The sequence below is a fragment of the Podarcis cretensis genome (assembly GCF_951804945.1).
Source record: "Podarcis cretensis genome assembly, chromosome: 3".
NCBI lineage: Eukaryota > Metazoa > Chordata > Lepidosauria > Squamata > Lacertidae > Podarcis > Podarcis cretensis.
The window spans coordinates 73,126,212-73,153,028 of NC_137172.1; the positions used below are offsets into that span (position 1 = coordinate 73,126,212).

General features: G+C 41.4%; 1 protein-coding gene across 11 annotated transcripts in view; it reads left to right on the forward strand.

Moving 5' to 3' along the window:
* The window catches only part of FYN (FYN proto-oncogene, Src family tyrosine kinase), a 114,231-nt gene extending 88,603 nt beyond the window's left edge, over positions 1-25,628 (forward strand). For 9 of the 11 annotated variants that reach the window (XM_079971683.1, XM_079971680.1, XM_079971685.1 and 6 more), the window contains 9 exons: positions 408-506; positions 2,329-2,432; positions 3,586-3,735; positions 8,620-8,784; positions 11,244-11,423; positions 16,636-16,712; positions 16,800-16,953; positions 22,946-23,077; positions 23,989-25,628. In XM_079971683.1, coding sequence (XP_079827809.1) covers positions 408-506; positions 2,329-2,432; positions 3,586-3,735; positions 8,620-8,784; positions 11,244-11,423; positions 16,636-16,712; positions 16,800-16,953; positions 22,946-23,077; positions 23,989-24,197 — 1,270 coding nt within the window. In that variant the 3' untranslated portion in view covers positions 24,198-25,628. Of the gene's footprint in view, positions 1-407; positions 507-2,328; positions 2,433-3,585; positions 3,736-8,619; positions 8,785-9,240; positions 9,397-11,243; positions 11,424-16,635; positions 16,713-16,799; positions 16,954-22,945; positions 23,078-23,988 lie in introns of all 11 variants that reach the window. The other 2 variants (XM_079971678.1, XM_079971679.1) reach the window with 2 other exon arrangements.
* The last annotated feature ends 1,189 nt before the right edge of the window (positions 25,629-26,817 follow it).

Sequence of the window (26,817 nt, forward strand, 5' to 3'; positions counted from 1 at the left end):
GCATATACTTTAGAGCTTCTGAAGCTGCTCATACTGGCACATTCATTAACAGAGAGGCAAACTGTACAAAATGCGGCAATCCAAAACAATCCCTTTCTCTATTTTGCTTAGAGAAGCCCCTATTAAACGACACCAGCCACAGTATTTATGGGTGTGATAAAATATCTCCATCTAGTGGAATTTCTAGGCAGCGGTAGCAAAATAAAAAACAATAAATAGTTTCAATACACATTTGACTCTTCTGTCACTTTTCTGACTCTTTCTGTCCTGTTCCTTTAATTCTCTCTTTTTATACATAATGAACTCCGTAATGAAAGGTGTCAAATTAAGTCTATAACAGTTTTTGGTAAGTAGCTTTGAATTCAGAGTGGGAATTCTCTTACTGTTTTTTTCCTCTTGTTTTTCAGGGAAGGAGACTGGTGGGAAGCCCGTTCTTTGACTACAGGAGAAACTGGATACATTCCCAGTAATTATGTGGCTCCAGTCGACTCCATCCAAGCAGAGGAGTATGCTTTTTTAATTTTATGGAAACTGTTTAAAGCTGTGCTTAAAGAAAGTGCAAAAGATTTGGTGTGTGATTGGGGTGATTTTCAAATTTCACATTGGTTTCCTTCTTCAGCTCAATGATAAATAATTGGGTAAATTAGTGGAAGGGCGGAAACTAAACTCATTCTCATTAGGTCAAAGTAAAAGGTAAAGGTAAAGGTACCCCTGCCCGTACGGGCCAGTCTTGACAGACTCTGGGGTTGTGCGCCCATCTCACTTAAGAGGCCAGGGGCCAGCGCTGTCCGGAGACACTTCCGGGTCACGTGGCCAGCGTGACATCGCTGCTCTGGTGAGCCAGAGCCGCACACGGAAACGCCGTTTACCTTCCCGCTGGTAAGCGGTCCCTATTTATCTACTTGCACCCGGAGGTGCTTTCGAACTGCTAGGTTGGCAGGCGCTGGGACCGAGCAGCGGGAGCGCACCCCGCCGCAGGGATTCGAACCGCCGACCTTTCGATCGGCAAGTCCTAGGCGCTGAGGCTTTAACCCACAGCGCCAAGTAGGAGCACCCAAAATTTCTTGGCCTGAGTGTCCTTCATGTTGCAGTTGGTATCTCAGTACAGAAGACAAATTGTATAAATTTTGCACATGCCAATTCACTAGAGATAAAGGCGTAATAATTGCAAGCTGAACAAACTTTTTATAATTGTGACTACAGTATTTAAATATAAATGCTATGGGAAATTTTTTGCTGCATTTTCAGTACTGTGCAAGGTCCATTGAAGTTGAAAATTTAAATCTTAAACATACATATTTATTCAATGGTTTCTAGATCTGCCAGCATAAGTGGTTCGGTTTGGAAACTATTCTGAATGCACATTAAATAGCTGTATCCTTCTGTTCTGCATTGTGCATTTCAAATAAATGTCAGGAGTCAGGTCTTGGCGGTTGTCACCACAGGTACAAGTTGTTCATATTTGCATGAGTCACACATCATGCTAAGCCAAACCATGCCTTTGTGTGAACAGATGAGTGTACAGCCTCCCAGAGAAATTAATAACTTTACTCTCTTTCGAAATATATTTTAAAAATTTAAAAAATGTCCAGTAGTGCCTTAGAGACCAACTAAGTTCGTTCTGGGTATAAGCTTTCGTGTGCATGCACACTTCTCCCTGGTCATTCTGTTTCTGCACTGCACAGAGCTAAGACATGGCTTGGCTTAGCATGTCGTTTGAAGTCAGCTCATGGTTTAGCTTCTTCAGAGAAACTATGAGTCATAAGCCATAGAGCAAACCTTGGTTACAGCTCATGGTTAGTCTGAATAGAGCTAGATCATGATCCCAGGTTCAGACCACTGGATAACCCAGGCCATGACTTAGTACAGCGCAAAAGCATAACCATCAGAGAGGATCAAAGTGACCATAAACTCTTCTCAGAGAGCCCGCTTCAGACTAAACCAGGGGTAGGCAACCTACAGCCTGCTAGATGTTACTGAACTACAATTCCCATAAGCTCTAGCAAACATGGATAATGGCTAGGAGATGGGAGTTGTAGTTTGGCAACATCTGGAGGATCATAAGTTCCCCGCACCTCCATTATATCATGGTTTGACTTTTCATGAGGTGAACCGTACTTTTGACTGCTATTGCAGTTGTCCTTTTCCATCTTCTGCTTCCAAAAGAGTCCTGTACCATTTACTATCCACAACAGGTTTCCAGACTGTATTTTCAGGGCACAAGATCCTCACAAATCACCCTTAAATAACCTCCTGTTTGTACAAATTAAATAATATTGCTGAGCCTTCTATTTAAAATGAAATTTTCTTTCTTGGTGTTTTTGATAGATGGTACTTTGGCAAACTTGGGCGAAAGGATGCTGAGAGGCAGCTGCTAACATTTGGAAATCCTCGAGGAACTTTCCTGATTCGTGAGAGTGAAACCACCAAAGGTAGTACGGCCAGTATTTTAATTGTTAAGTAAAGCGATGAGCCGATAACAAGTGGGACCTAGTCTATCATACATACATTGAATTTTTTGTTTGTGTGACCTATGAGTGTCAGTGTTGAGTTTACCAGGCGCTGTGGGTTAAAGCCTCAGCGCCTAGGGCTTGCCGATCGAAAGGTCGGCGGTTCGAATCCCTGCGGCGGGGTGCGCTCCCGCTGCTCGGTCCCAGCGCCTGCCAACCTAGCAGTTCGAAAGCACCTCCGGGTGCAAGTAGATAAATAGGGACCGCTTACCGGCGGGAAGGTAAACGGCGTTTCCGTGTGTGGCTCTGGCTCGCCAGAGCAGCGATGTCGCGCTGGCCACGTGACCCGGAAGTGTCTCCGGACAGCGCTGGCCCCTGGCCTCTTAAGTGAGATGGGCGCACAACCCCAGAGTCTGTCAAGACTGGCCCGTACGGGCAGGGGTACCTTTACCTTTACCTAATCATCATTTCTAGTTCATTACTTCTGTAGTGCCTTTCCTACGTATAGAAAAGCAACTACAGGGTTATCGGGTGACTTCTCCAACTTTTGCTGCATGCTTGTGGAATTTTGCAAAGCTTAGAAAAAGAAATTTATATTCGACACAATAAATAGCAAATCACTGTTTGAAATTGGTTAAGAATTTGATCAAGTGTATCAATATAATATATATTTAAAAGAAGGGGAGGACGGAGGTTGAAGATGAAGGGATCCTGTGCACATAGATAGTATTTATAGTATGATTTCCTTTTCGTTTTGCTTAAGTCGTCACTTAAAGCATGCCCTAGACATGAGTTTTAAACTGGCATGCAATTCAAAACAGTAAAGCAATTCTTGATTTAAAAAAACACCTATACAGGTGTTATAATTGTTGTTCAGAGCTGACTACAATATAGAGATAACACTTATCTTAAAATACTGAAAGTTGTAGCTGTAAATTTGTATATCCAGCAATGTCTTCTTTTGGCATACATTATATATGATGCCTTAATTATGCCTTTTGTAATTATGGTGAATGGTCCTTTTTTTCTTTGGACTGTAATATGTTATCAAAAGAATTTAAATTACTTTTAGTTAGAATTAAGTCTATTTTCTTTACTTCTGACTATATGTAGCTTTTAAAAACTTGTTTAATAGGTGCCTATTCATTGTCTATTCGTGACTGGGATGATATGAAAGGAGATCATGTCAAACATTATAAAATTCGCAAACTTGACAATGGAGGATATTACATTACAACCAGGGCACAATTTGAAACTCTTCAACAGCTTGTTCAGCATTATTCAGGTAATTTTGGAGATAAATGTTTGGTATATATTCTCAGTTCCTATAAGATATCAATAGTGTATATAGAACTTTTTTCTGTATAATACATTAAAGAATTATTCATTCATTAATGCAATAATTTTGATATTATTCACCATGAGGTACCAGAGCAGGTTGCAACAATAGAATATACAATTATAAAAACAGATACAATTGCAAAACACATTAAATTGTTCCAAATGTAACACAGCAATATCTGATGAGAGCAAATAATCAGTTTCCTTAGAAAAACCAAGAAAATAAAAGCAGCTTTGCACTACATAAGCAATGTTCTTCATTAATTACACTGCTAGAGTACAAAACCACAAAGAAACTATTGGGAACATTGAATGGATAATTCTTGCTAGCTATGTAGCATATCAGTAATTTTTCTTTCTTTAATGCTATCCAATGCTGTGCAACCAGACTTCTGTTTCTACAAAAGGACCTCACTTTCCTTTCCCCAATCCTGCATCTCCCTATGTGCCCCCCAAATCATTTTTAAAGGCAGCCCCATATAATTTATTGCAGTAATCCAAACAAGAGGTTGCCAGAGTATGGATAACTGTAGTAAGGCTGTCTCCGTCCAGATAGTACTGTACATTATAGTTAACATGCATGTTTTATTACATTGATTTCCATATACAGTGGTGCCTCGCAAGACGAAAAGAATCCGTTCCGCGAGTCTCTTCGTCTAGCGTTTTTTTCGTCTTGCGAAGCAAGCCCATTGACGGCTTAGCGGATTAGCGCTATTAGCGGCTTTTAACGGCTTTTAGCGGCTTATCGGCTTATCGGATAAGCGGCTTATCGGCTTAGAAAAAGGGGGGGGAGGGGAAAAAACCCGCAGGAACTCGCAAGACATTTTTGTCTTGCGAAGCAAGCCCATAGGAAATTCGTTTTGCGAAGCACCTCCAAAACAGAAAACTATTTCGTCTAGCGAGTTTTCCGTCGTGCGAGGCATTCGTCTTGCGGGGCACCACTGTATTGTATCTTTAGTAATAGTCCATACTTTGCATTGTAGCACAGCTGTGAAATAATTAGAAATGCATGTCTGTATAATTTGCTTAATCGTTTAAAATAGTTTCCTCACACTTTTATGTTGTGCATGTTGTTCCAAATGCGCATACACACACACAAACACACACTTCTATAAATATTCTGCAAAGTTCTTATCTTCAAGATGTTTCCTACCATTATTTTTAAGTAAATTTATTCATAACTATATTTAAAATTGCTTATTCTAGTCTAGGATATCATAACTCTAATGGTGCCTAACACTGTTCGATCTTTAAAATGTTTCATAAACTGTAGGGGGAGGGGAATTGTTTGGGATTATTGCTGCATCCTTTTATTTCTGTTTGTAATATTACTCAGAGCTTCTCTGAAAAGAAAATCTGACCTTCTATTTCTGCTTGGTCTAAGGTTATGCTAACTAGAGGAGTGCTGACAATTTATGCTTCAACTATTTCTTAATATTAATTGTATGTCTAATTCTCATACATTGACTCCCTGTTTTGCATTGCACCAAAGCCCTCAATCTTGCCTCTAAGATCCATTTATTCTATCCCTATACACATTCAGACTTTCATATGCTAATACTTTGTGGTTTCTAGTCTCAACTCTTCTATTGGTGTAGTGCTGGAAATGTTATCTTTGACAGATTTTTTGCCATTGGTAGGAAAATATGTGGCTGCAAAGAAATTGGCTTCAGCCTAGAAATTTGGGTGGCTGTTTCAAATCGAGGTGTGATGGCTGGTGAGATAGAATGGAAAGCAGTAAATTGCTACCACTGAACAGAAACTGAGAGGATGGGATGTCTGGGATAGCCAGTTTTGTTTTGCTTTTTAAGTACAGGGCTTCTTAAAACTTTTAATACTTGTGTAGAAGAAGGAATTTCAACAGATATAGATGGTCATGCAAGTCACATCTATTGAAATTCCTTCTTCTATCCTGGGAAGCTGCTTAAACTTAAAGGTGGGCCTGTTTGAGGGTATTTGAAGCAAGGAGAAGCTTCTCCCTGCGGTGTGCAGGTGTGCTGCTGATGAATGACCAGCATCTCTCTCTTTGGGTGTGGTCAATTACATTTGCCAGCAGTGTATCTGCATGGGTGCTGCATGAGCCACTGCCTGTTTCTGCTGCCCACTCAAAAGGGCACAGGCCTCCCCTCCCTGTCAGTGGCAGCCATTTTCTGCTTTCTACTCCACCTCACCAGCCACTGCCAGATATGGCTGTCAGCTCTTTTCCTCTACAGCTCCTAGCTATGTGTTCTGTCCCATTACTCCTTCCTCTTTTAGACTACCTCCCCACCCCACCCCCAGCCTTCTCCTATGAAGGTCACAAACAAACAATATTCACAAACAGACAAAAAACCTCTGCCTCAAGCTATGATTTTGTTTCCATTGGAACATAACTGGCCATGTTGCAAATTCTGATAGTGTTAGGAAAGCAGTTTTGAAAATTTTTGTGCCTAGAGTTGAGCTAGTTTATAAACAAGCTGCAAGATCCTCCATGCATATTCTGGCACTACACCATCCTGAATTGTCTATTAATTGGTTTCCCCTAGCTCTTTCACCCCGTCCACCATTTCTCCCTTTTCTTCTCCTTACCTGCAAAAGTTTGCTGCATCTGCTCCATGTTTATTTCAGAAAACCCCATTTAAAAGATTTACAAACTCTAGGTCAGGCTCCTGTGTATTATGATAGAGGTATAACATGTACCTATCAGCTCCAAAGAACAAACTTGTATTAATAGCCATTAATTGATTTTGTCTGATACCCATGTATTTCTGCACTCATGGGTGAAAAGAAAAACGTTTATTTATCATTTATTTATAATCTGCTCTTCAACCAGGTCCCAGGGCAGACATATACAAACCTAAGCAAGAATTAAGCAATAAAATTAAAACAGCATAAAACAAAATGCAAGTTTCAATTACAGATAGCACCAGCAGCAACAGCTGAGGGTCCCTATAGAGAAAGTCTACTCACAAACTCCTGCCCCATGAATCTCATTGTGCTTTGGGACCACAAGCAGTGCTTATCCTACTGATCTTAAAACTGTAGCAAGTTGGTATGAGAGAAGGCCATCTTTCACATAGTTGGGGCTTAGATCATTTTGGGCTGTATCAATGCCAGCTTTTTTTAAATAAAAACAAGGCACCACAAACTTGCTTCTGGGCATTTGTTTCCCCATGTCCCTTATTCCTAAAGCACCAATTATGACAAGTAAATCATATATATTTACCCAGTAGTGGGCAATCCAGTAGCCTCTATTGCATTTATATCTTAGATAAAGGCATCCAGGAGATACTGCAGCCCATCAAATTGCTGTTATTTTAACAATCCTACAGTTTAAATGTCCTTTTCCTGCCTTTCAATATTTGTCCTCACTACTTGTGTTAATTCCTGACTTGGAACCTCTTAACACATTGTAAGAAAGAAGCAAAAAATAATATAAAGTAACACTACAAGGAAGCAGTTGGGGTAGGTAGTACTGAGAGTGGGTAGTGCTGTGATCTAAACCACTGAGCCTCTTGGGCTTGCTGATTGGAAGGTTGGGGGTTTGAATCTGCACAACGAGGTGAGCTCCCATTGCTCTGTCCCAGCTCCTGCCAACCTAGCAGTTCGAAAGCATGCCCGTGCAAATAGATAAATAGGTACCGCTGTGGCGGGAAGGTAAACAGCGTTTCCATGTGCTCTGGCTTCTGTCATGGTCCTCCGTGCACCAGAAGCGGTTTAGTCATGCTGGCGACATGACCTGGAAAGCTGTCTGTGGACAAAAACCAGCTCCCTTGGCCTGAAAAGCATGAGTGCCCCAGCCCCATAGTCGCCTTTGACTGGACTTAACCATCCAGGGGTCCTTTAGCTTAGTTTAGCTTAGCTTAGCTTAGCTTAATGGGGTGATAACTTTACAATCAGTCCATCTGTGATTGTTTGTGTACAGACAGGGAGCTGATTTGCGGGGCATGCTAAGCCAAACCATGGTTTGGCGAGACTGCCTGAACATGCAGGTTCCTGGAAGGGAGCTCCCAGCCATTTTCTCCTTCCTGGTCCCTTTTGCTGCTATGCCAAGTTTTAGAATCAGGACAGGGCAAAGTGGCTGCAAGCTCGTCTTCAGGAGCTTACACATTTGTGTGGACTTACTAAGCTAAAGTTATTTTCCCAGCCCCACCTGCCCCACATGCTTCCTTGTAGCTCAAAGAATTCTGCAGACTTTTGTCATGCCAACTATTCTAAAGATCAACATTACTGTGAAAATACATTCATGGTGACATTAAAATATAAAATGATGTAACATGTATGGCATCTATTCATGGCCTCCTTGGCCTGGGGTGGGGAGAGGAAACACAAATCTCATCAACATGTGCTTCTTCTTTTAATGCAAACCACAATCTGTAACTTAAAACACTTTTTATTATGAAAAGTAAGATTCTCATAAAGGTAATACAGTTAGACTGAGGTGTGAGGATTTTCATTTTATGTGCTGCTTTGTTTTTTTAACTTGTTAAATAATTTGAAAATTTAACGAATAAATAATTTATCAAGTCAGACAGTATTAAATGAATATTTTGAACTACATTATGCCAGTCGCCCATAATTGCAGAATGTTGCAATAATAGGAAGAAACTAAGAGATTATTTATCCACTCCTTATGCCAAACAAATAATGGGATTAATAAATGCCCTTGAGTGACTATTTCAAAAGTGAATGTTTTAAGTGTACAGTTTGTTTATCTTCAAGCTTTTGGGGGAGAATGCTACTAACAAATGATGTAACTTGTTTACTAGCATTGTTTTTCTTGCTTCCTGTGTATGTTTCATGTTTGTTACTCTTTTCTTTTCCCTCTGCTTCACTTCTGCTTCATCAGAGAGAGCTGCAGGTCTTTGCTGCCGCTTAGTAGTCCCTTGTCATAAAGGAATGCCAAGGCTTACTGATCTGTCTGTCAAAACCAAAGATGTCTGGGAAATTCCACGAGAGTCACTACAGTTGATCAAGAGACTGGGAAATGGGCAGTTTGGGGAAGTATGGATGGGTATGCAGAGAAAATACATATCTATATATATCCCATAGTCTCCCAACTTTTGGGGGCAAGTATGGAAGATGGAATGTGGAAGCAAAATGAGCCATGACCAGCAACATCAAAGAGCAGATGTCTTCGATTACTTAGGATAACATGCTTCTGACTTTGAAAACCTTTCATTCTGAGCACTGAGTAATTTATAGACGAAGAAGAAGAAGAAGAAAGAAAGAAAGATGATCTCATATGCTCTCCTGGCTCTATATGTCAGGTTTGACAAACTACCTTCAGCTTAAGAATCAAGCTTCACACACTCTAATCTGTTAATTATGTAAAGGTTGTGATGAGCCTTCTACCTCGAAATTAAGTGAGCATGGGCACTGAAGGACAAAACCACCTTCCATCTTTCTCTGTGCATGTAATAACTGTGTGGATTATAAGTATTTCTTTTATTAATTTCCTTTCCTGTAGAAAAAGCTGATGGTTTATGTTTTAACTTAACTGTGATTGCATCGAATTGCACTCCACAAACTGTCGGATTGGCTAAGGATGCATGGGAAGTGGCGCGAGATTCATTGTTTCTGGAAAAGAAGCTGGGTCAGGGCTGTTTCGCTGAAGTGTGGAGTGGTAAGGCAGTGGAAACTGTTCTCTTTGGGATAGATAACTTTAAAGCCGTCATAAAAAAACCTGTCCGTTTCAAAATCAGAAAGCTATCATTAAACGAAGTGAAATAAATCTAAAGTTAGTGACACCTAAATCTAAATTTTTTATATGGTCTCTTGATGCCTAGTCTGTCAACTTGCTAGCTGTGCAATTCCACATGGGCTTTGAGCAGACCACACCAAGTGCTGCCTTTGTGCAGTGTCACAAACTGCAACACTGACATTGCAGAAATTTATTCTAGCACTGCAGGCAAATAATACAGTACATATCCTTTGTATTTGGTTGAATATAGCCCTTTGTACCAGTTCCTAAGTTTCAGCATTTGTTAACTAGTCCCAGAAATGAAATCAAGATTGGGGCTATGCAAATATGTACTGACTAGTTTGTCAATAGTTCCTATTGAGTTCTATGAAACAAAGTAAATGACCTATAATTTGAAATACATCTGAAAAGGGAGAAAACGTGCTCCAGATTTCAGAGTAACCAGGGTCAGGCAGCACTGGGCAGGGTGAAGCTCATCGAAGAGTTGTCCCCAAGTTCACTTTCTACATATATATGTATGGCTACCACATGTCAATGGGGAAAAGTAAAGCACTGCATTAGGAGACTTCATGGTAGTGAGGAAAAAACCTTCACTCTGTCCTGTAGAGTCAGCGAGGTAGGACATCTTTGCTTACCTGACCTGTCAGCTGCATTGCTGCAGCCTGCTGGGGAGGAGGGGTGAGATGGCAATGAGCTCAGTAAACACACTGTTAGGAGCAGGAGATTGGTTCTGCCCATGCATTTGCATCAACTGGACCTTGCTACCACCTCAAGTCTCTCCCTGCCAATAAGCCACAGTGATACCAGTGACAGGAGGTCAAATAGTCATGGTGCCTTGCCTGTGTCTACTGCCTCAGTTCCTATCACACGGGCTACAAATAAGTAGCTAAGCAACCCTGGGGGTGGGAGTTGCATGCAGACTACCTATTCTTCAGAATACGTGAGAACAAGTTGCTTGTGTGTATTAACATCTATAGACATGTCAGCATAGCCCCTTTATGATCTAGCTTTCTCTTTCTCATTTCAGGGGAGGTGGAATCTATAGATAGTTACCAAAAAAGTATTGAGCTAATGTGTGAATTCCTGCATTAACACACTCACCATTGTTGCTTCAATGCAGAACTAAGAGTGAATGAATTCCTTAGCTCTGTGTTTTATTTTAAATAAAAAAAAACACTATGTGATGTGCTGTTTTGGCCAAAGCTATATATATATATATATATATATATATATATATATATATATATATATTCTCTTCTTCTTCCATTAGGAAGTCTTTTTATAATGAATTCCCTCAAATAAATGGAACTAATTTTAGCACTGAAATATCAGTCTGCACTATTCAGTCAACTAAATTAGACTTCTGCTGATTTGTGTAAGGAGCTCAAAAATGATGGCCTCTTTTAATAATAGAGGCAGAAAAATTTGTTCCAAGTTGCTCAGGGCTGTGTCTCAGCTGTGCAATAACAGTATGAAGTAGATTAGCCTAAGATCAATGGCTTGTCCTTGGTCACTTCGTTTACAACAGAGAAGTTAAAACTAGCTTAGCATATGTGTATTCATCCCTTTGGCCACTACAGTGTATGGATCTAGATTACAGTAACTGGCAACCAAAAAATGCACAGTCTCATTAATGTCCACTGCTTCTTAGATGTCTCACTTACTGATCTTTGCTACTTCTGTTCTTTGTTTACCTACTGCGAGTAGAGTCTTGGGGGTTCTGTGGACACTGGATTTTTCTGCTGACAGCATTTGTGGGTGTTTTGTAGGTACTTGGAATGGAAATACTAAAGTGGCAATAAAGACTCTGAAGCCTGGCACAATGTCCCCAGAATCATTCCTGGAGGAGGCTCAGATCATGAAAAAGCTAAAACATGACAAACTGGTCCAGCTCTATGCTGTGGTGTCTGAAGAACCTATCTACATTGTCACAGAATATATGAGCAAAGGTAAGTTAGCACCATGCTGCTTGTAGATGTGAGTCAGGAATTACTCTCTAGCTTGATTAATGCAAATTAGCATCACCTTCAACCATTTGCTTACACATTATTTTTAAAGCTACCCATTTGAAGTAATTGTTCTTTATTGCATTTTTTCTCTCTCCAAGGAGCTGAAGGTGACATAAATAGTGACAAAAGGTGATGATGTACACAAGACTGGGTGGATCCAGAGTGTGGTGAACACATCTTTGTGGGAATAGGTGGTGCTTGGCACCTTGAAAGAGGCTGTAGCATGGTCAGTTCAGGGGAGGGGACCCTAGACCTGATGGTGTTTTAACGACTACCACCTAGTCACAAATACCTCTTTTTGGGCAAGGTCTACAAGATGGTTGTGGTGGTGCCATTGACAGCATCATTGAAGGAAACTGGTTTTCTAGACTCATTGCAATCTGGGTTCACAGCTGGGTTTGGGACTGAATCAGCCTTGATCACTCTTTATCAAGAGAGGAACACTGGAAGTGCAACTCCTGGTGGATCACCCATCAGCTTTTGATACCGTTAATCATGGTAACCTGGACTGTATGAGAGGTGCATATTGGGGCACTGTTCCGCAGCGTTTCTCATCTTATCTCCAGGGAATATGATTTTGGAAGACCTGACACTAGAGCTGTGTGGTATCACAGGCCATTAAGAGTGAGTTTTAGAAGATTTGAAGCAAGGTGCCTTTAGTATCCTGATTATATCCAGCTTTCTCTATAACATCTCAACTGGGAATGGGTGAGCGGACCCTGGAACAGTGTCTGGATGCAGTGTTGGGCTGAATGAAGGCTAATAAAATGAGCCTGTATTCTGGCAAGATGGAAGCTCTGGTGGTAGGTTTGAGAAGTCAGTAAATTGCCTGTCCTGGATGTGATAACATTCTCCCTGAAGGAGCATGTGCATATTCCAGTGGTGCTCCTCAATCCAGTTCTGCTGTTAGAGGAACCAGATTACTTGACAGACCATCCTGTCTAACCCTTACATTTCCAGTAGGTCACTGCATTCTGCAGGAGAGTTTCTGCTTCAGGTCTCAAAACTATCAAGACTCCAAGCAGGGCTTTCAGTATGGCTGCTCCTGTTTTATGAAGCAGCATCCCAGTTGAGATACAACAGAAACAACTGAAGAATTTTTTTGTTTTCGGCAAGCTTTTTCAGCTGGATGAAAAGATCTCTGCCTTATATGTTAATTTTGTGTTGTTTTTAAGCCTATATTTCATTTACAGTCATTTTCTTTTTTCTGTTTTAAAATCTATTTTAGCTGTTTCACATTGCCTTGAGACTGCTGTAAAAGTCAATTCATAAATAAGTTCTCCTCAGCCATATTTTATCCCGTTACAATCCTGTGAAATAGGTCAGATTGGCTGTACTAAGGTGTAGTGCCAGTGTGGTGTAGTGGTTGAGAGCGGTAGTCTTGTAATCTGGGGAACTGGGTTCGCGTCTCCGCTCCTCCACATGCAGCTGCGGGGTGACCTTGGGCCAGTCACACTTCCTTGAAGTCTCTCAGCCCCACTCACCTCACAGAGTGTTTGTTGTGGGGGAGGAAGGGAAAGGAGAATGTTAGCCGCTTTGAGACTCCTTAAAGGGAGTGAAAGGCGGGATATCAAATCCAAACTACTACTACTACTACTATTCTTCTTCTTCTTCTTCTTCTTCTTCTTCTTCTTCTTCTTCTTCTTCTTCACATTGACTGAGCTTCATTGAATAAATGATTGTTTAAACTAGAGTTTCCCTGGCTGTAGTCTGATACAGCCAAACCTCGGTTGTTGAATGTAATCCATTCCGGAAGACCACTCGACTTCTGAAACATTCGACAGCCGAGACGCGGCTTCCAGTTGCTTGAAAGAGCTTCTTGCACTCAAGCGGAAGCCACATTGGACGTTCGGCTTCCAAAAAACATTCGGAAACCGGAGCATTTACTTCCAGGTTTTCGGAGTTCAGGACCTGAAACATTAGAAAATGGAGCCGTTTGAGAACCATGGTTTGACTACACCATATTGTTGAAAAAGAATGTCTTGCTTAAAGCCTATTCCCCCAGATGAATCATAGAATCATAGAATCATAGAGTTGGAAGAGACCACAACCCCCTGCCGAGCAGGAAACAGGAAGTTCATGTCTTGGTGGGTATGCTGTCTCTGGCATTTCACAGCACTACCCTCTGCTTCCTGCCTTTCATTGCTATCCTCTGCTTGCTCACAGGACAGTTTAAGGAGGATTTGATCTGCCATCAGCATGTTATACCTGAGCCTCTACATTACATGTTTCCCCACTGTTTCCCATTGCATTGTTGAAGCAGTGATGGAGAATGCCTCCTTTAATTATTATTGCGTTGACTCGTATAGTATAAACATGGCCTCTGGTTTCTTTGAGTGTCGAGTTAATTGATTACTCATTAATTAAAATCTTAATGAGTAAAGAAAACAGCCTTTGATTAATTGGAGGGTATAAAAGTTGCCATTTACTCCATGCCAGAATTAGATATTTTGCGGGTGCCAAGGTAAGTGGGGATTAGAATTCAGCCTGATAGTCTTGATCAGAACACTCCAGGGTTACGTGTGTAAGTGAATGAGGGCTGTTGATTCATTTTAGCAATCTTGAATCCCTCATCATATACACATGAAGCCCTATTGAGCAACATATTGAAATTAATTTAATCAACTTTAATTAAATCATGTATTTAGCCAAAACACTAAAATAGTACTATTCCCCACAAGGCAGCTTAAAAGAAATTATGTAGGTACACACAATATAAATTCACATGAAAGGGCATTTGTTTCACAAATGGCAATGTTTTCTTGGACAGAATGTGCTTCTTCACTAAAACCTTTCTGGTCCCACAGCATTAAAACTGCCTCTGTCTTCCTGCCCCTGTTGCTTCTGCTGTACAGTGAGGTCTGCACAAAATCTCCCTGTCAAAACCCCTCCATATCTCTCTATATAATTATTTGCATGCATATTTTTCTATGCCCATTTGATTGTGGGTGACAATCTAGCAAAGAGTTTTAAGTTGCTATTTTTAAGTGCTAGAAAGGAAACATACTTTTATGTATTTTTAATTGTGTTTTCACTTTGTTGTCAGATTGTTTTCCGCATCCCTTCTCAGACTGCTCTGAGCATTTCCTAGCAACCATGTTATCATAGAACTGAACATCTGCTTTTGTTTGTTTGTTTAGGATAGAAAACATTTTTAAAAAGAATTTTGCAAAATCTAGCACTTTAGATATTACTTTTGTTTTTGAAGGCATGTATGATTCTGTAAGTTATGGTTCAGGGCACAAAAGATTAACCCTTGCCTCTGTGCTACATTCTTTTTACAGAATAACAAAGAATAGAAATCCCTTTTTAAGATTGGTGATATTATCACAACTACTTAACCCTTTTTGTCATTTCAGTGTTGAAAAATGGTCCATTTCTTTCTTTCCCATCTTGCTGTTCCTAGCTGCTCTGCAATCCATACCAGGCTATTTTCCCTTAACACTGTATCTTTAAATTTTTATATATTACTCCATCTTATTCTCTCTTAAATGGAAAGGGTTATTGATTTCCACTTCCTAAGGCAATTGTGGCTCCATGGATTTGCTGAGCTCAGGCATTGTCGTGCGATCTAGCCACTTTCTCCATCAGGGAATGCTTAACGAAGCATTCTGAACTGACCTTCTAAATATATTACCTGCATAGAAGGCCTCTGCAAGGTATTGTTAGGGCGGTGAGAACTCATTTTAATGATGAGTTAGCCATGCATGGGCACTGGCATCTTTTACCTTTTAAAAAATATTCATACAAAGTAATTGGTTGATCTTGTTAAAGTCTCGCTCTTTGTTGGGTTTGCTCTGATTTCATGCAAACTGATACTAAAAGTTGTAAATTCAGAGTAAAACACTGTTTTCCCTTCTATTTTGTTTCGGCAAAGGGGGCTTTATTAAGCTGTTTTACACTTCCCGCTGCATTTACATTTAGGCATAAAAGAACCATATCTTGTTAAGTATTCTTGTCTTGTATTCTACATCCAGAAACATAGTTTACTGAATACACTTGCTAGATATTCCATTTGCTTCTGAGAGGTAACTTTGGTGATAGTTAATGAAAAGCACATACATCCTGGTGACGTGATCTATTGGCCTGCTTTGCACCATGGCTTAGCACAAACCAAGTATGTAGTTTCCCAGAGAGAAGGTCATGGCCACTTTTCCCCTTCCCAAAAAGTAAGCCAGGTCTGATTTAACATGTTGTTCAGACCCAGGATGGGATTTAGCTCTCCCAGACAAACCACAAACAGTAAACCATGGGCTAAATTTTGGTTACGGCTTGTGGTTAATCTAGAGAGATCTAAATCAGAACCCCGGGTTCTTACTGCACACAAAGTCAAGCCATGGCTTAGCAGAGTGCAGCACAGGTGCAAAGGAGCTGCAGTCGCCTTTCCCAGAGTCCACACACTTGCATGTCCATGCAAAGACATAGTTTGGTTTAGTGTGGCACACAAGCCAGGTTAATGAAAATTATAACAGTTTCTCAAAATGCACATTTCTATGTTGCTCAAAATGCATTTCACTCTCCAGAACCCAGGCACCCCAAGGAAAGAAATCTCAAAGCCCTATCCCAGCCAAGTGTCAAAACATCAAGACATCACACTTTCAACATTTGTTTGCCCACCTATCTCTATATGCAACTATGTATCTTTCACTGTATATTAAAATGTAAATTAATGAATGGTATTAAGTGAGAAAAGGTGTGAGCAAGGCATTATGGCCAGTCCAAACAAGGCATATAGTGACTTCTACAAGAATATTTTTGGAAGGATTCTCATGAATCCTTTTCGTGAATATATGCCCATAAATGTTTAAGATGGAGCGTACAGGCAACTATGACAGCACGATAATCTTATGCTGGTGTCATAATAATAATATACATCAGGAGATTTTTAGGTTGGGATAGTTAGGTGTTAGAAAATCTGGTAATAGGTATGAAAGTAGGGTTGTAGTTCACTTGAATTAATCTACCATTTCAGATTCTGTAATTCTGCAAACTCCATCTGGTTATCTTACCTGAAATCTTCCATAAATTGTATAACCTACACTTTAAAAAAAAAATGTATCATTACATTCAATGAAAAACATTGGTGTCTATGTGTTGTCCAGCACTGAGTACCTAAACCTCTTTAAACCCCCTTTTTTGTATTGCATTGCAGGAAGTTTGCTAGATTTCTTAAAAGATGGAGAAGGAAGAGCTCTGAAATTGCCAAACCTAGTGGATATGGCAGCACAGGTAAATTTTGACTATGTGCTTAGTACAATGTACTCATGTCAAGGTTCTGTGTTCTTTATTAAGTAGAGTGTATTGTAAATCCAACAGGTTGCTGCAGGAATGGCTTACATTGAGCGAATGAATTACATACACAGAGACCTGCGTTCTGCAAACATCCTGGTGGGAAATGGTCTAATATGCAAGATTGCTGATTTTGGACTAGCAAGATTAATTGAAGACAATGAATACACAGCCCGACAAGGTAGGATAAGTAGTCACTATAACTTTTACTGTAGCTTTCAAAGGTGATTGATAGAAAAACATGCCAAAATCTTGATGGGTCTTCTTCCTACTCATCTAGTGTAAAGGAAATGTGAATCAATGTTCAGTTCACAAGTATAGATGGGGAATTATGAAACTGTTTATCAGTTCCAATACACGGGAAATGGAAGTGTAATTGTATAATGTCAAAGCTGCCTCTAGGTCCCAGCTCACAGAGGACCAACGCTAGGCTGTCGTTATGTACAAAAGTCTTTATTGAGGTTCAGTTTCCATTTCAAAGCCGCAGCGCGCAGCTCTACGTCTTAAACCCTAGACCGGCGAAGTACCGTCTGAGTCTCCTCCCCTATGACACCAGTTTAAGATCCTAGCCCTGCTCCACCTTTTACGCTGCTCTCTCCTCCTCTGGGTCCTCCTGCCCGCTGGGGCATTGCCCTTTCTGGACTCTTCCGACGCTGAGTCGCTTAGCTCCTCCCCCTCCCTCCGGCGGGCTTTAGGACCCGGTTCCCAATCCTCATTCTCTGCTGTCCCGCGCTCCTGTACATTTGAACTTGCCTCTCGCGCCAACCCAGTGACCTTCCTCCTGACCGTTACACTACTTCTGTCACTGCTTCCCTCTTCCGGGATACTGGCCGGATCTGACCTCCCCTCCGTTGTCTGACTCTCCGATGGAGGTGTGGTCAGCCCTGCCTTATCTTCTCTCCCTGGTGGGGAATGCACTGGCCCCGATCCTTGGGACTCTTCCCCCCCACTCTGCTCTGGTGGGGAAGCTGGTCCTGATTTCCAACTACTGCTCTGGGAGTCCCTGCTGCCCCCTTGCTCCTGGGGCGTTCCCCTTGGGAACCCCCTACCCCTGGCCACTGGCGCCCCCTTCTGTGAATCTTACGATTCGCTGGAGAGGCTCATGGAATCCCTCGGTCCACTGTCCTCTTCTCCTACGCTCCCCTCGGATTCTTCCCCTTCGCTCTCCATCTCCTCTCTTCCCTGTGCCTCTGCTCCTGAACCCCTGACATATAATATATGACCTCTTTGGCCAATTTGACCAGCGGTTTTCAATAAGAATTTCTGAAAGATAAAGAGGAATGGGATTCTGTTGCTGAGTGTAAGGAAAAACGAAACAGACCCTAAACCAGGCATAGGTAACCTCGGCCCTCCAGATGTTTTGGGACTACAGTTCCCATAATCCCTGACCACTGGTCCTGTGAGCTAGGGATCATGGGAGTTGTAGTTCCAAAATATCTGGAGGGCCAAGGTTGCCTGTGCCTGCCCTAAACTCAGTACCATACAACAGCATAAACTATGGCTTGTGTTGGATGGCTGCTCAAAGAGGCAGCAACTTGTGCACATGATCTTTATTTTCTGGCGCCTCCCACCACAGCTCTCTGTACCCCCACAAAACCTTCTCACATTGGTAGGGTGCCTAAATCATGAGGGCTGTTTAATATGGGGCTGCAGTGCAAAGGGGAATGTCCCAAATTTAGGCAATTAATCCCCTGTACTGCAGACCCATACAGGCCCATACAGAATAGCTCCTATTGTTCAGGATGCTTTTGACCCTACGGAAAGAAAGATCAGCTGTGTGAGCTTAAGCAACCAATGGATAAAACCCTGTCAAAGGGAACAACAGCTATAAGTAAAGTGGAATATTATTTCCTTAGTGTACTGTTAAGAACATTTTAGAAGAAACTGTTCTGTAAATTCTTCACTCCATATATATGGATCAGTCCATATAGTACTTTTTCCCTTATGGATTAGTACAGCCAGCATATCTTGAAAATTATCATCCCAAGGAAAACTAAATGTAACAGTCAAACATTCTGGTTGTAGCATGATCATGTAAAAATGAATCATGCAAACCAATTATTTCCTTGTTAGTTTCTAAATATTTTATTGGTTGAAGTGAATTTACTTCATAACATGTACCATGCTTCAATTCATAACATACTTAAACTATGCTACTTTGACTTTCTCATATCTCTTTGAATACTGTCCAGTATAATTGCCAGTGCGGTACTTAAGGACATACAAGCCACAGTAAAATCAATACAGTAGAGCAAAAACTTAAATAAAACAAATTCACAGCGGATTAAAAGTAGTAAATAAAACAGTTTAAAAATGGGGGGGAAATAAAAGCCCAAGAGAACACAGGTCTTACTGGGCACCAAAAACATGTAAGCCAAGCAAATTTCCCTAGTGAGAGATTTCCATCCACAGGACTTCACCGCTGTAAATACCATTGAGAACAGAATGCTAGATGGATGGGCCTTTGGCAGTAGGGATTATCATATGTTCTTAAAAGGCTCTCTCTGTGGAGGAGAGCCTCCACTAGTGACCTTGCTTTTGTGAAAAGCATTAGGATTTTCTCTTAAAGGGCAAACTTAATATCATTGTCTGGGCCCACAGTAACCAAACTGCTTTGCTAATAGTTCCCCCAAAAATGTATGCTCTATATAAAAATGCAGAATTAAATGAATGTTGATTGTAATACACTTGCAGATTCTTCTGTAGATTCTTCTGGATATACATTCTGCAAGAGGAAATTCTATAATCAGCCTGAGTTACATGAATTAATGCAGACCTATTGGCAATGATTTCTCTATATGCATTCTAGAGCCTGTAATTCAGATCACTGTCTGGAATTTCTCCCTTATATTTAAAATAATTTTTGAAGCAAGCTTTTAAATACTGGAGTATTGTACAGATTTCCCCTTGCTCAACATTGCTTAACTCCAGAGGGGCTGTTGATGGCATAGTAACACTTTGAAGCAATAGCTGTTTTTGTATGTTTTCCCCCACGACCCTCTCACATAGATTTTCCAGAGGGATGCAGCTGGGGGATTGTCGTGTTTATCTAGCCAGCTACTGTTCCTATGGTGTCTCTGGCACACAGGAACAGAAGACTGGCTGGGAAAGTATGATACAGGCTGGCAATTGCTTTTGGAGACAGGAAACGCTTGTTTTCTGTTAAGCCTTGAAGGTTGCATGTCAAATACACTTGGCTTTCATTTTTTTTTTCCCTTGCCACCTGATAGTTTGTGTACTTGACATTAATAGAACTGACTTCCTGCCTCTTCCACTCTCTAAAAAGTGCTCCTATGAATCCCTGAATAAATTGCTAAAGGAAGCAGATGGTGTTGATACCCATCTCCAGTGGTCTTATAAGATGTGGTACTATTCATTGAGTCTGATTTTTCAGTGTTTTTCTAACATTTACGCTGACTATTTATAAGAGCAAAATAGGCCTGCAAACTTTATTTATTTCCTATCAATCATGTGGAAGCAACGGGTGGGCATGCACTGACATGTGGTTTCCCTGGCATGCAGCAAAATGTTCCTGCCTTCTCACTCTTCCCTGCATAGTGTTGCAAGTCTGACTGCAAGTCTAGATCACTATGAATGAGTGGCCAGGTCATGATCTACAGGTGCTTGACAAATTAAATTTCTGTGAATTCCTTTGTGAACTGACTGGATCTAATCTTCCCAGACTTACGTGTGGATTGGAATGTAACTATCCCTTGGATTTTGCCCTTCACCAAAACATCTTTGAAATGCATATTTAAGGGCAACATTCATTTAGAAACATAGAATCGTAGAATGCATGATAAAATACAACTTCAGTACCAATTTCCATGCAGATCATGTTTTTTTAAAATATCATAGGGTTGCCATATGTCCAGAATTTCCTGGACATATTTGGAAGACTGCAGTCAGAAGCAGTTTTCGTGGCGGTGGATGTATGGCAACCCAACCCCAAAAAAGCTCAACTTTTCTGTCCGGATTCTCACTATTTGAAATATGGCAACCCTAACATATTATGGTAGAATGAACACACTTGAAATTGACATAGACTGGAAGGTTAGTATACAGTTTAATTAATAATAAATAATAAATAGACTGATCCAGCTCCGAGGGCCTTCTGGCGGTTCCCTCATAGCGAGAAGTGAGGTTACAGGGAACCAGACAGAGGGCCTTCTCGGTAGTGGCGCCCGCCCTGTGGAATGCCCTCCCATCAGATGTCAAAGAGATAAACAACTACCTGACATTCAGAAGACATCTTAAGGCAGCCCTGTTCAGGGAAGCTTTTAATATGTAACGCTGTACTGTTTTTAACATGTGATTGGGAGCCGCCCAGAGTGGCTGGGGAAACTCAGCCAGATGGGTGGGGTATAAATAAATTATTATTATTATTATTATTATTATTATTATTATTATTATTATTATCCCTCTATCCCTGTTCATGACACACCCACACAAAATGCCTGCGTTTTCATATGTAATTATGTATATTTTTAAATGCTGATTTTATTTTATTTGGGGGGGGGATAAGCTAGTTTTACATAAATGAGACTCCACTCCCCCCCCCCAGGGTCTAACTGCAATGCCGGAGGGAAGGAGCAGGATTTCCAGGGGGGTTGACACTTGGGGAGGAAAGGCTTAACCCTTTCATTGCAGCATGCTACTATGGTAGAAAAACAGAAAATATAATACAAACCATAAAACAATATTGAAAACATTAGGCCAATAAAAATTAAAAACTACAGAAATAAAATGGGCTAATTCATGAAGCTTTGGGAGAAAAGAATTTCCCCCCTTACAAAATATTGGGGCTTGCTTCACTTGCAGGGGATAAGAATTCCAGACAACTGGTGCAAACAGTGATAAAATCATGTGCTCAAGTGACAGCATGCTTCACCACCATGGCATGCTGCACTATCAACAAATCTTCATCCACTGACCTCAAGAGACCAGGGTGAAATTAGAGGGAGAGGTGACTTCTCAGATACCCTGATCAGGAACCACATAGGGTTTAATACACAAGTAGTAAAACCTTGAATCTGACGTGCTAATAGCTAAGGAGAAGACAGGAAAAGGGGAAGAGAGAAGATGGGTGTTTAGATGGGTGTTACAGGGATGTGTCTGAGAGTGATGGGAGGTTCCTCACTTCTCCTCTAGAAACCTTTCACGATACTTACCGTATTTTTCGCCCTATAGGATGCACCGGCCCATAGGACGCACCTAGATTGGGGGGGGGGGAATGAAGGGGGAAAAAAATTTTTTCCCCAGGCGCGGGGCTGGGGCGGGGGAAGCCCGAGCTTCCCCCGACGCCAGCCCCCAGAACAGGACCCAGAGCGATGCCGAAGCTGCGTGCAGCTTCAGCATCGCTCTGGGAGCTTGCGGGGCTGGAGGAGGGGGAAGCCCTCCGCCAGCCTTCTAACCAAGTCGGGGGACAGCGGGAAAGGCGCGCTGGGGCTGGAGTTTGCGGGGCTGGTGACGGGGAGGAGCAGGCTTCTCCCCCCGCCAGCCTTCTAACCAAGTCGGGGGACAGCGGGAAAGGCGCGCTGCGCCTCTCCTGCTGTCCCCCGAGTTTGCGGGTCTGGCGACAGGGAGGAGCAGGCTTCTCCCCCCCCCCCCCCGCCAGCCTTCTAACCAAGTCGGGGGACAGCGGGAAAGGCGCGCTGTGCCTCCCCGCTGTCCCCCGAGCTTGTGGGGCTGGCGGTGGGGCTCTCCTGAAGCCTGGAGAGCGAGAGGGGTCGGTGCGGCTTCAGCGAAAGCCTGCATTCGCCCCATAGGACGCACACACATTTCCCCTTCATTTTTGGAGGGGGGAAAAGTGTGTCCTATAGGGCAAAAAATATGGTAGGTGCCTTTCCATATGCAAGCATCATGTTCAAAATAATTATGCTTCTAGATTTTGCAATAAGAACAGGTAGATTTCGATGGTGCCAAATGCATCCTAATTTCTGATGATCACACACACACACACACACACACACACACAATCGCTGTCATTTATGTGCAAATATACCCAGAAGCATCATGTTGTAAATATGAGAAAGAAAAGAAAAAAAGAATGTTGTGGCCTGAAGTCGATATTAAATAGAAGGAAGCTTTGAATTATTTCCCCAAGTAAAGAAATGAAGTGACCTCCTACTAGCCACTTATACCTCAATGGTAGCTGCTTTCTTCTCTCCTAGGTGCAAAGTTTCCAATAAAATGGACTGCCCCTGAAGCTGCCTTGTATGGAAGGTTTACAATAAAATCAGACGTCTGGTCCTTTGGAATATTGCTGACAGAGCTAGTAACAAAAGGGAGAGTGCCATATCCAGGTAAGGAAATAAGAAACCATGCTAAAAATGATTTCAGACAATTATGTGAGTTGGGTGAAATCTGTGGCTTTAATGCTTGGATCCCAGGAAATTATACGTGTGCATGGCAGAGCACCAACAAAAAACCCCCACCTCATTTCAGGCAGCAAAAACAATATGAAATTCTGTCTGCACACAGAGATCTCCTCCACATATGCACTGCCCTTCAAATCCTTGCCATAGTCGAGAGGCCATTTCTCTCAATTGTATGGTGTCAGTAGCCCTGTTTGGGCATTATCTGAACTCTGCTCAGATCACACAGGGGACATGTGGGTACGTGGGCTGGCTCCATCCCTAGCCTTATCCACCCCTGAACTTCTCATGTCGAGTAGGAAGATCTGAAGGGGGATTTCTAAGTGTGTCTGGCTAAGCGCACATAGAAGCCTTCCCACAGTCAAGAACCCTGTTCAGTGAGGGTTCCCAACGATGGGGGTGGGGCGCTTCTGCATGTGTTCTGCAGACCCACAGGAAATCTCCAGAACTTTGTACTCCCCAAAGAGATGGGGACACTGAGAGAAGGGTTTGGGTGTGTGGCCCCGCTGTGCTCTTCGTGTGTTTGCAGCAGACACCTGACAACACCTTTTCTGAATCGCAATTTTGATGCACCTATAATTTAGGTGCCATCAAATGCAAATTTAAGTATTGTTCATCCACAAACTACTTCTAGGCACCAAATACTGAATTTGCTATTCTGTTTGATAGTTCTGGCACGTTGAAGCCACTGACCATAATGTGTGATAAATACTTCATCTTGGTATCTGCTGCTGGAGTCCTGACAAGATGATGGTTGTTAAGGGAAATATGCCCAGCCCTATTGCTTTTTTCCAAACAAAATTCATTTTCAGTACGTCTCTCTGTTGTTGTTTTTGCAGGTATGAATAACCGTGAAGTCCTGGAGCAGGTAGAACGGGGCTATAGGATGCCATGCCCTCAGGATTGCCCCATCTCCCTACATGAGCTCATGATCCACTGCTGGAAGAAAGACCCAGAAGAGCGCCCAACATTTGAGTACTTGCAGGGTTTCCTTGAAGACTACTTTACTGCAACTGAACCCCAGTACCAGCCTGGTGACAACCTGTAATTTTTCTGGTCTGTGCAGACTACAGTTATCAGGTGTTCCGACTGCAGCTGACAAAGGCTGACTAGCTACTTCCAAAGGCTGCATCTTAGAGCACCAAAAAGCACTGGAGCCAGAAGCTGAGAATTCCCAGACCTAACCTGCCGTAAAGATCTGAATGTCTTCTATGAACAGAAAAGTGAACACTTGATTTTGTTCTTCATCAGAGACTCAGAAACTGCATTGTTTTGATGTTATGTAAACTGCAAAATCTTTGTTCAGTGTAAATAGTAATTCAGTGCCAATAACATCCTAGTGCTTTCCTTTTTTAAAAAAATAATAATAATGCAAAGTTATGTGATTTTAACTAGTCTTCTCCTGATTCAACTAAAGTATTATTTTCCAAAAGTGGCCTCTTTTTGTCTACATTTTTTCACGTTCTAACAAAATAAAATCAGGACCAGTGTTTGGGGATTTTGGTTTCGTTTGGTTGGTTTGGTTTTTTCCTTTTCCTTTTTTGCTTTTATATATAAGATATATGTAAAATATATACATACTTGTATATATAGTTGTGGGTGCTACTGCAGAGGAAACTCATTTCAGAAACGGATTAGCCATAATGCTGAAGCACCCAGAAAAAGACTAATTTCCTTGTAGACATGAAACACTGGTGAAGATTCTGAAAGCCAGTGACTGAATTTTTGGCTTTTGCCAAGCATGACTTTTTAAATTGGATTGCACTTTTGGGTTTGACTATGTACCTGTAGGTCGTTGTAACTTTTGAACTTTCAGAAATCATGTGCAGCATTTCCAGCAACTTTTGCCAACTGCGTGGTTTGAATTTGTGATCAAAATTTAATAACAAACTTATTAAAGCAAGAAAATGCGCCATTACCTGTTCAGACTGGAAGACTGAAACTGCAAGTACTTTCCTGTATCAAAATATGTATACTGAACATTTTCTGATTTTTTAAAAAAATTAATAAACATTACAACCACACGCAAATAGTCTCAACCTCATAGCATTTTAATCATGTCCCCATGCTTAACCATTCATCAGGCATCTGCTAGAGTACCTTTTTCACATACCATAACCCATCGTAAAGTAGGTGTTTTAAATGTCCTGTACTGCTGATGAAATTACTTTCAATATGTCTGCAAGTGTTTCAGTGGAATTACTATGCACTTCTTTTATGGGGAAACGGGGAGGGAATGGAGGGATACACACAAGTATTACTTTTTCAGTTGTCTGTATCAGCCTTGGATACCTTCTTTTCTTACCTTTAACCAAAAAGAAACAAAAAAGCCACATCCTTTCTATGTCTCTTTTAAGTTTTTTTTAAAAAAATAATTTTAGTCTTAATTACATTTTGTTGTTGTTTTTATTTGCAAGTTTACATTTTTAAAAATGTTTAACCGTCTTAATTTAGTAATTAAAAGAGTATTTTACATTTGGATTTTTGTTCTTTCATTTAAATCATAGCCAGATGGAGGTTTGTAGCAGAGGAGAAGTGTCCTTGGCCTCTTGGCTCTTGCAGCAGCCTTGTATTATGAAGCTGATGTGAAACAGCTGGGATTCAGCCTAAGAGGGTGGCTGGAAGTGAATGGGTTTTGTACTCTTATAATTATTCAAGAATTACTTTCTTTAGCGTGAGTCTTTGTGCACTGTTGTCAGAAGGAAGGAAGAATATTTTCTATGTAGAAATAAATATATTTTTCTCAACGTTCGCACTTGGAACTCTATCGCAAATGAGTTGAAGCAAAACAAAGGTAAAATCCTATCCATATCTGGAAGAATCCAAAGGGTCATTTATGCTAATAGATCTTTACAAATGTTACAAGAAACCTTAGAGGGTGTTTGTTTGCTAGACTACCACCAGCAGCTGATAATGTGGTGGGGCTGCCCTGTTTACCTGACCTCCCACCTTGCTGAGTCACTGCAGCATCCCAGAATGGAGGCAATGCATTGGTGGCAAGGGCAGTGCAGTGCAAATGTGCTGGCAGGAGTGCTGGATTGGCTCCACCAGCACATTTGCAATGACCTCACCTCCTCGTGTGCTGCAGCAACTCAGCCAGGCAGATATTATTATTATTTTTTAATTTAATTATACCCCGCCCTCCCCGGCCAGGGCCAGGCTCAGGGCGGCTATCACCAAATATAAATTACAATAAAACGTAATAGAAAACAACAACAAACAGTTAATTAAAATACAGCTTAAAATACAGCCTCATTTTAGAAGTAGCCCATAAATCAAGACCATAAAGGGAGGAAACATCAGATATTCACCCTACCAGCTATCCATGCTGGTCCTACATGGGCCAGCAAAAAAGCCAAGGGGAAATTTATATACCAAATCCCATATAAGGGGTCAGAGTGAGTGTAAGCCGAAGGCCAGGCGGAACAGCTCCATTTTGCAGGTCCTGCGGAAAGATGTCAAATCCCGCAGCAGAGCCACACCACCCCTACCATCAGGAAGGCTCACTAGAACTACAAAAGTACAAGACATTTTTCCATTCAATAAAAATGCTCTGTGTCAATCTTTACAAAGCCCTTTCAGATTTTTTACAATTGTACCTACCAGCTGCAGTGAAGAGTGGGGTCTGAATTATATCCCTGAACAGCTGTTTATCCAATACAGGGGCA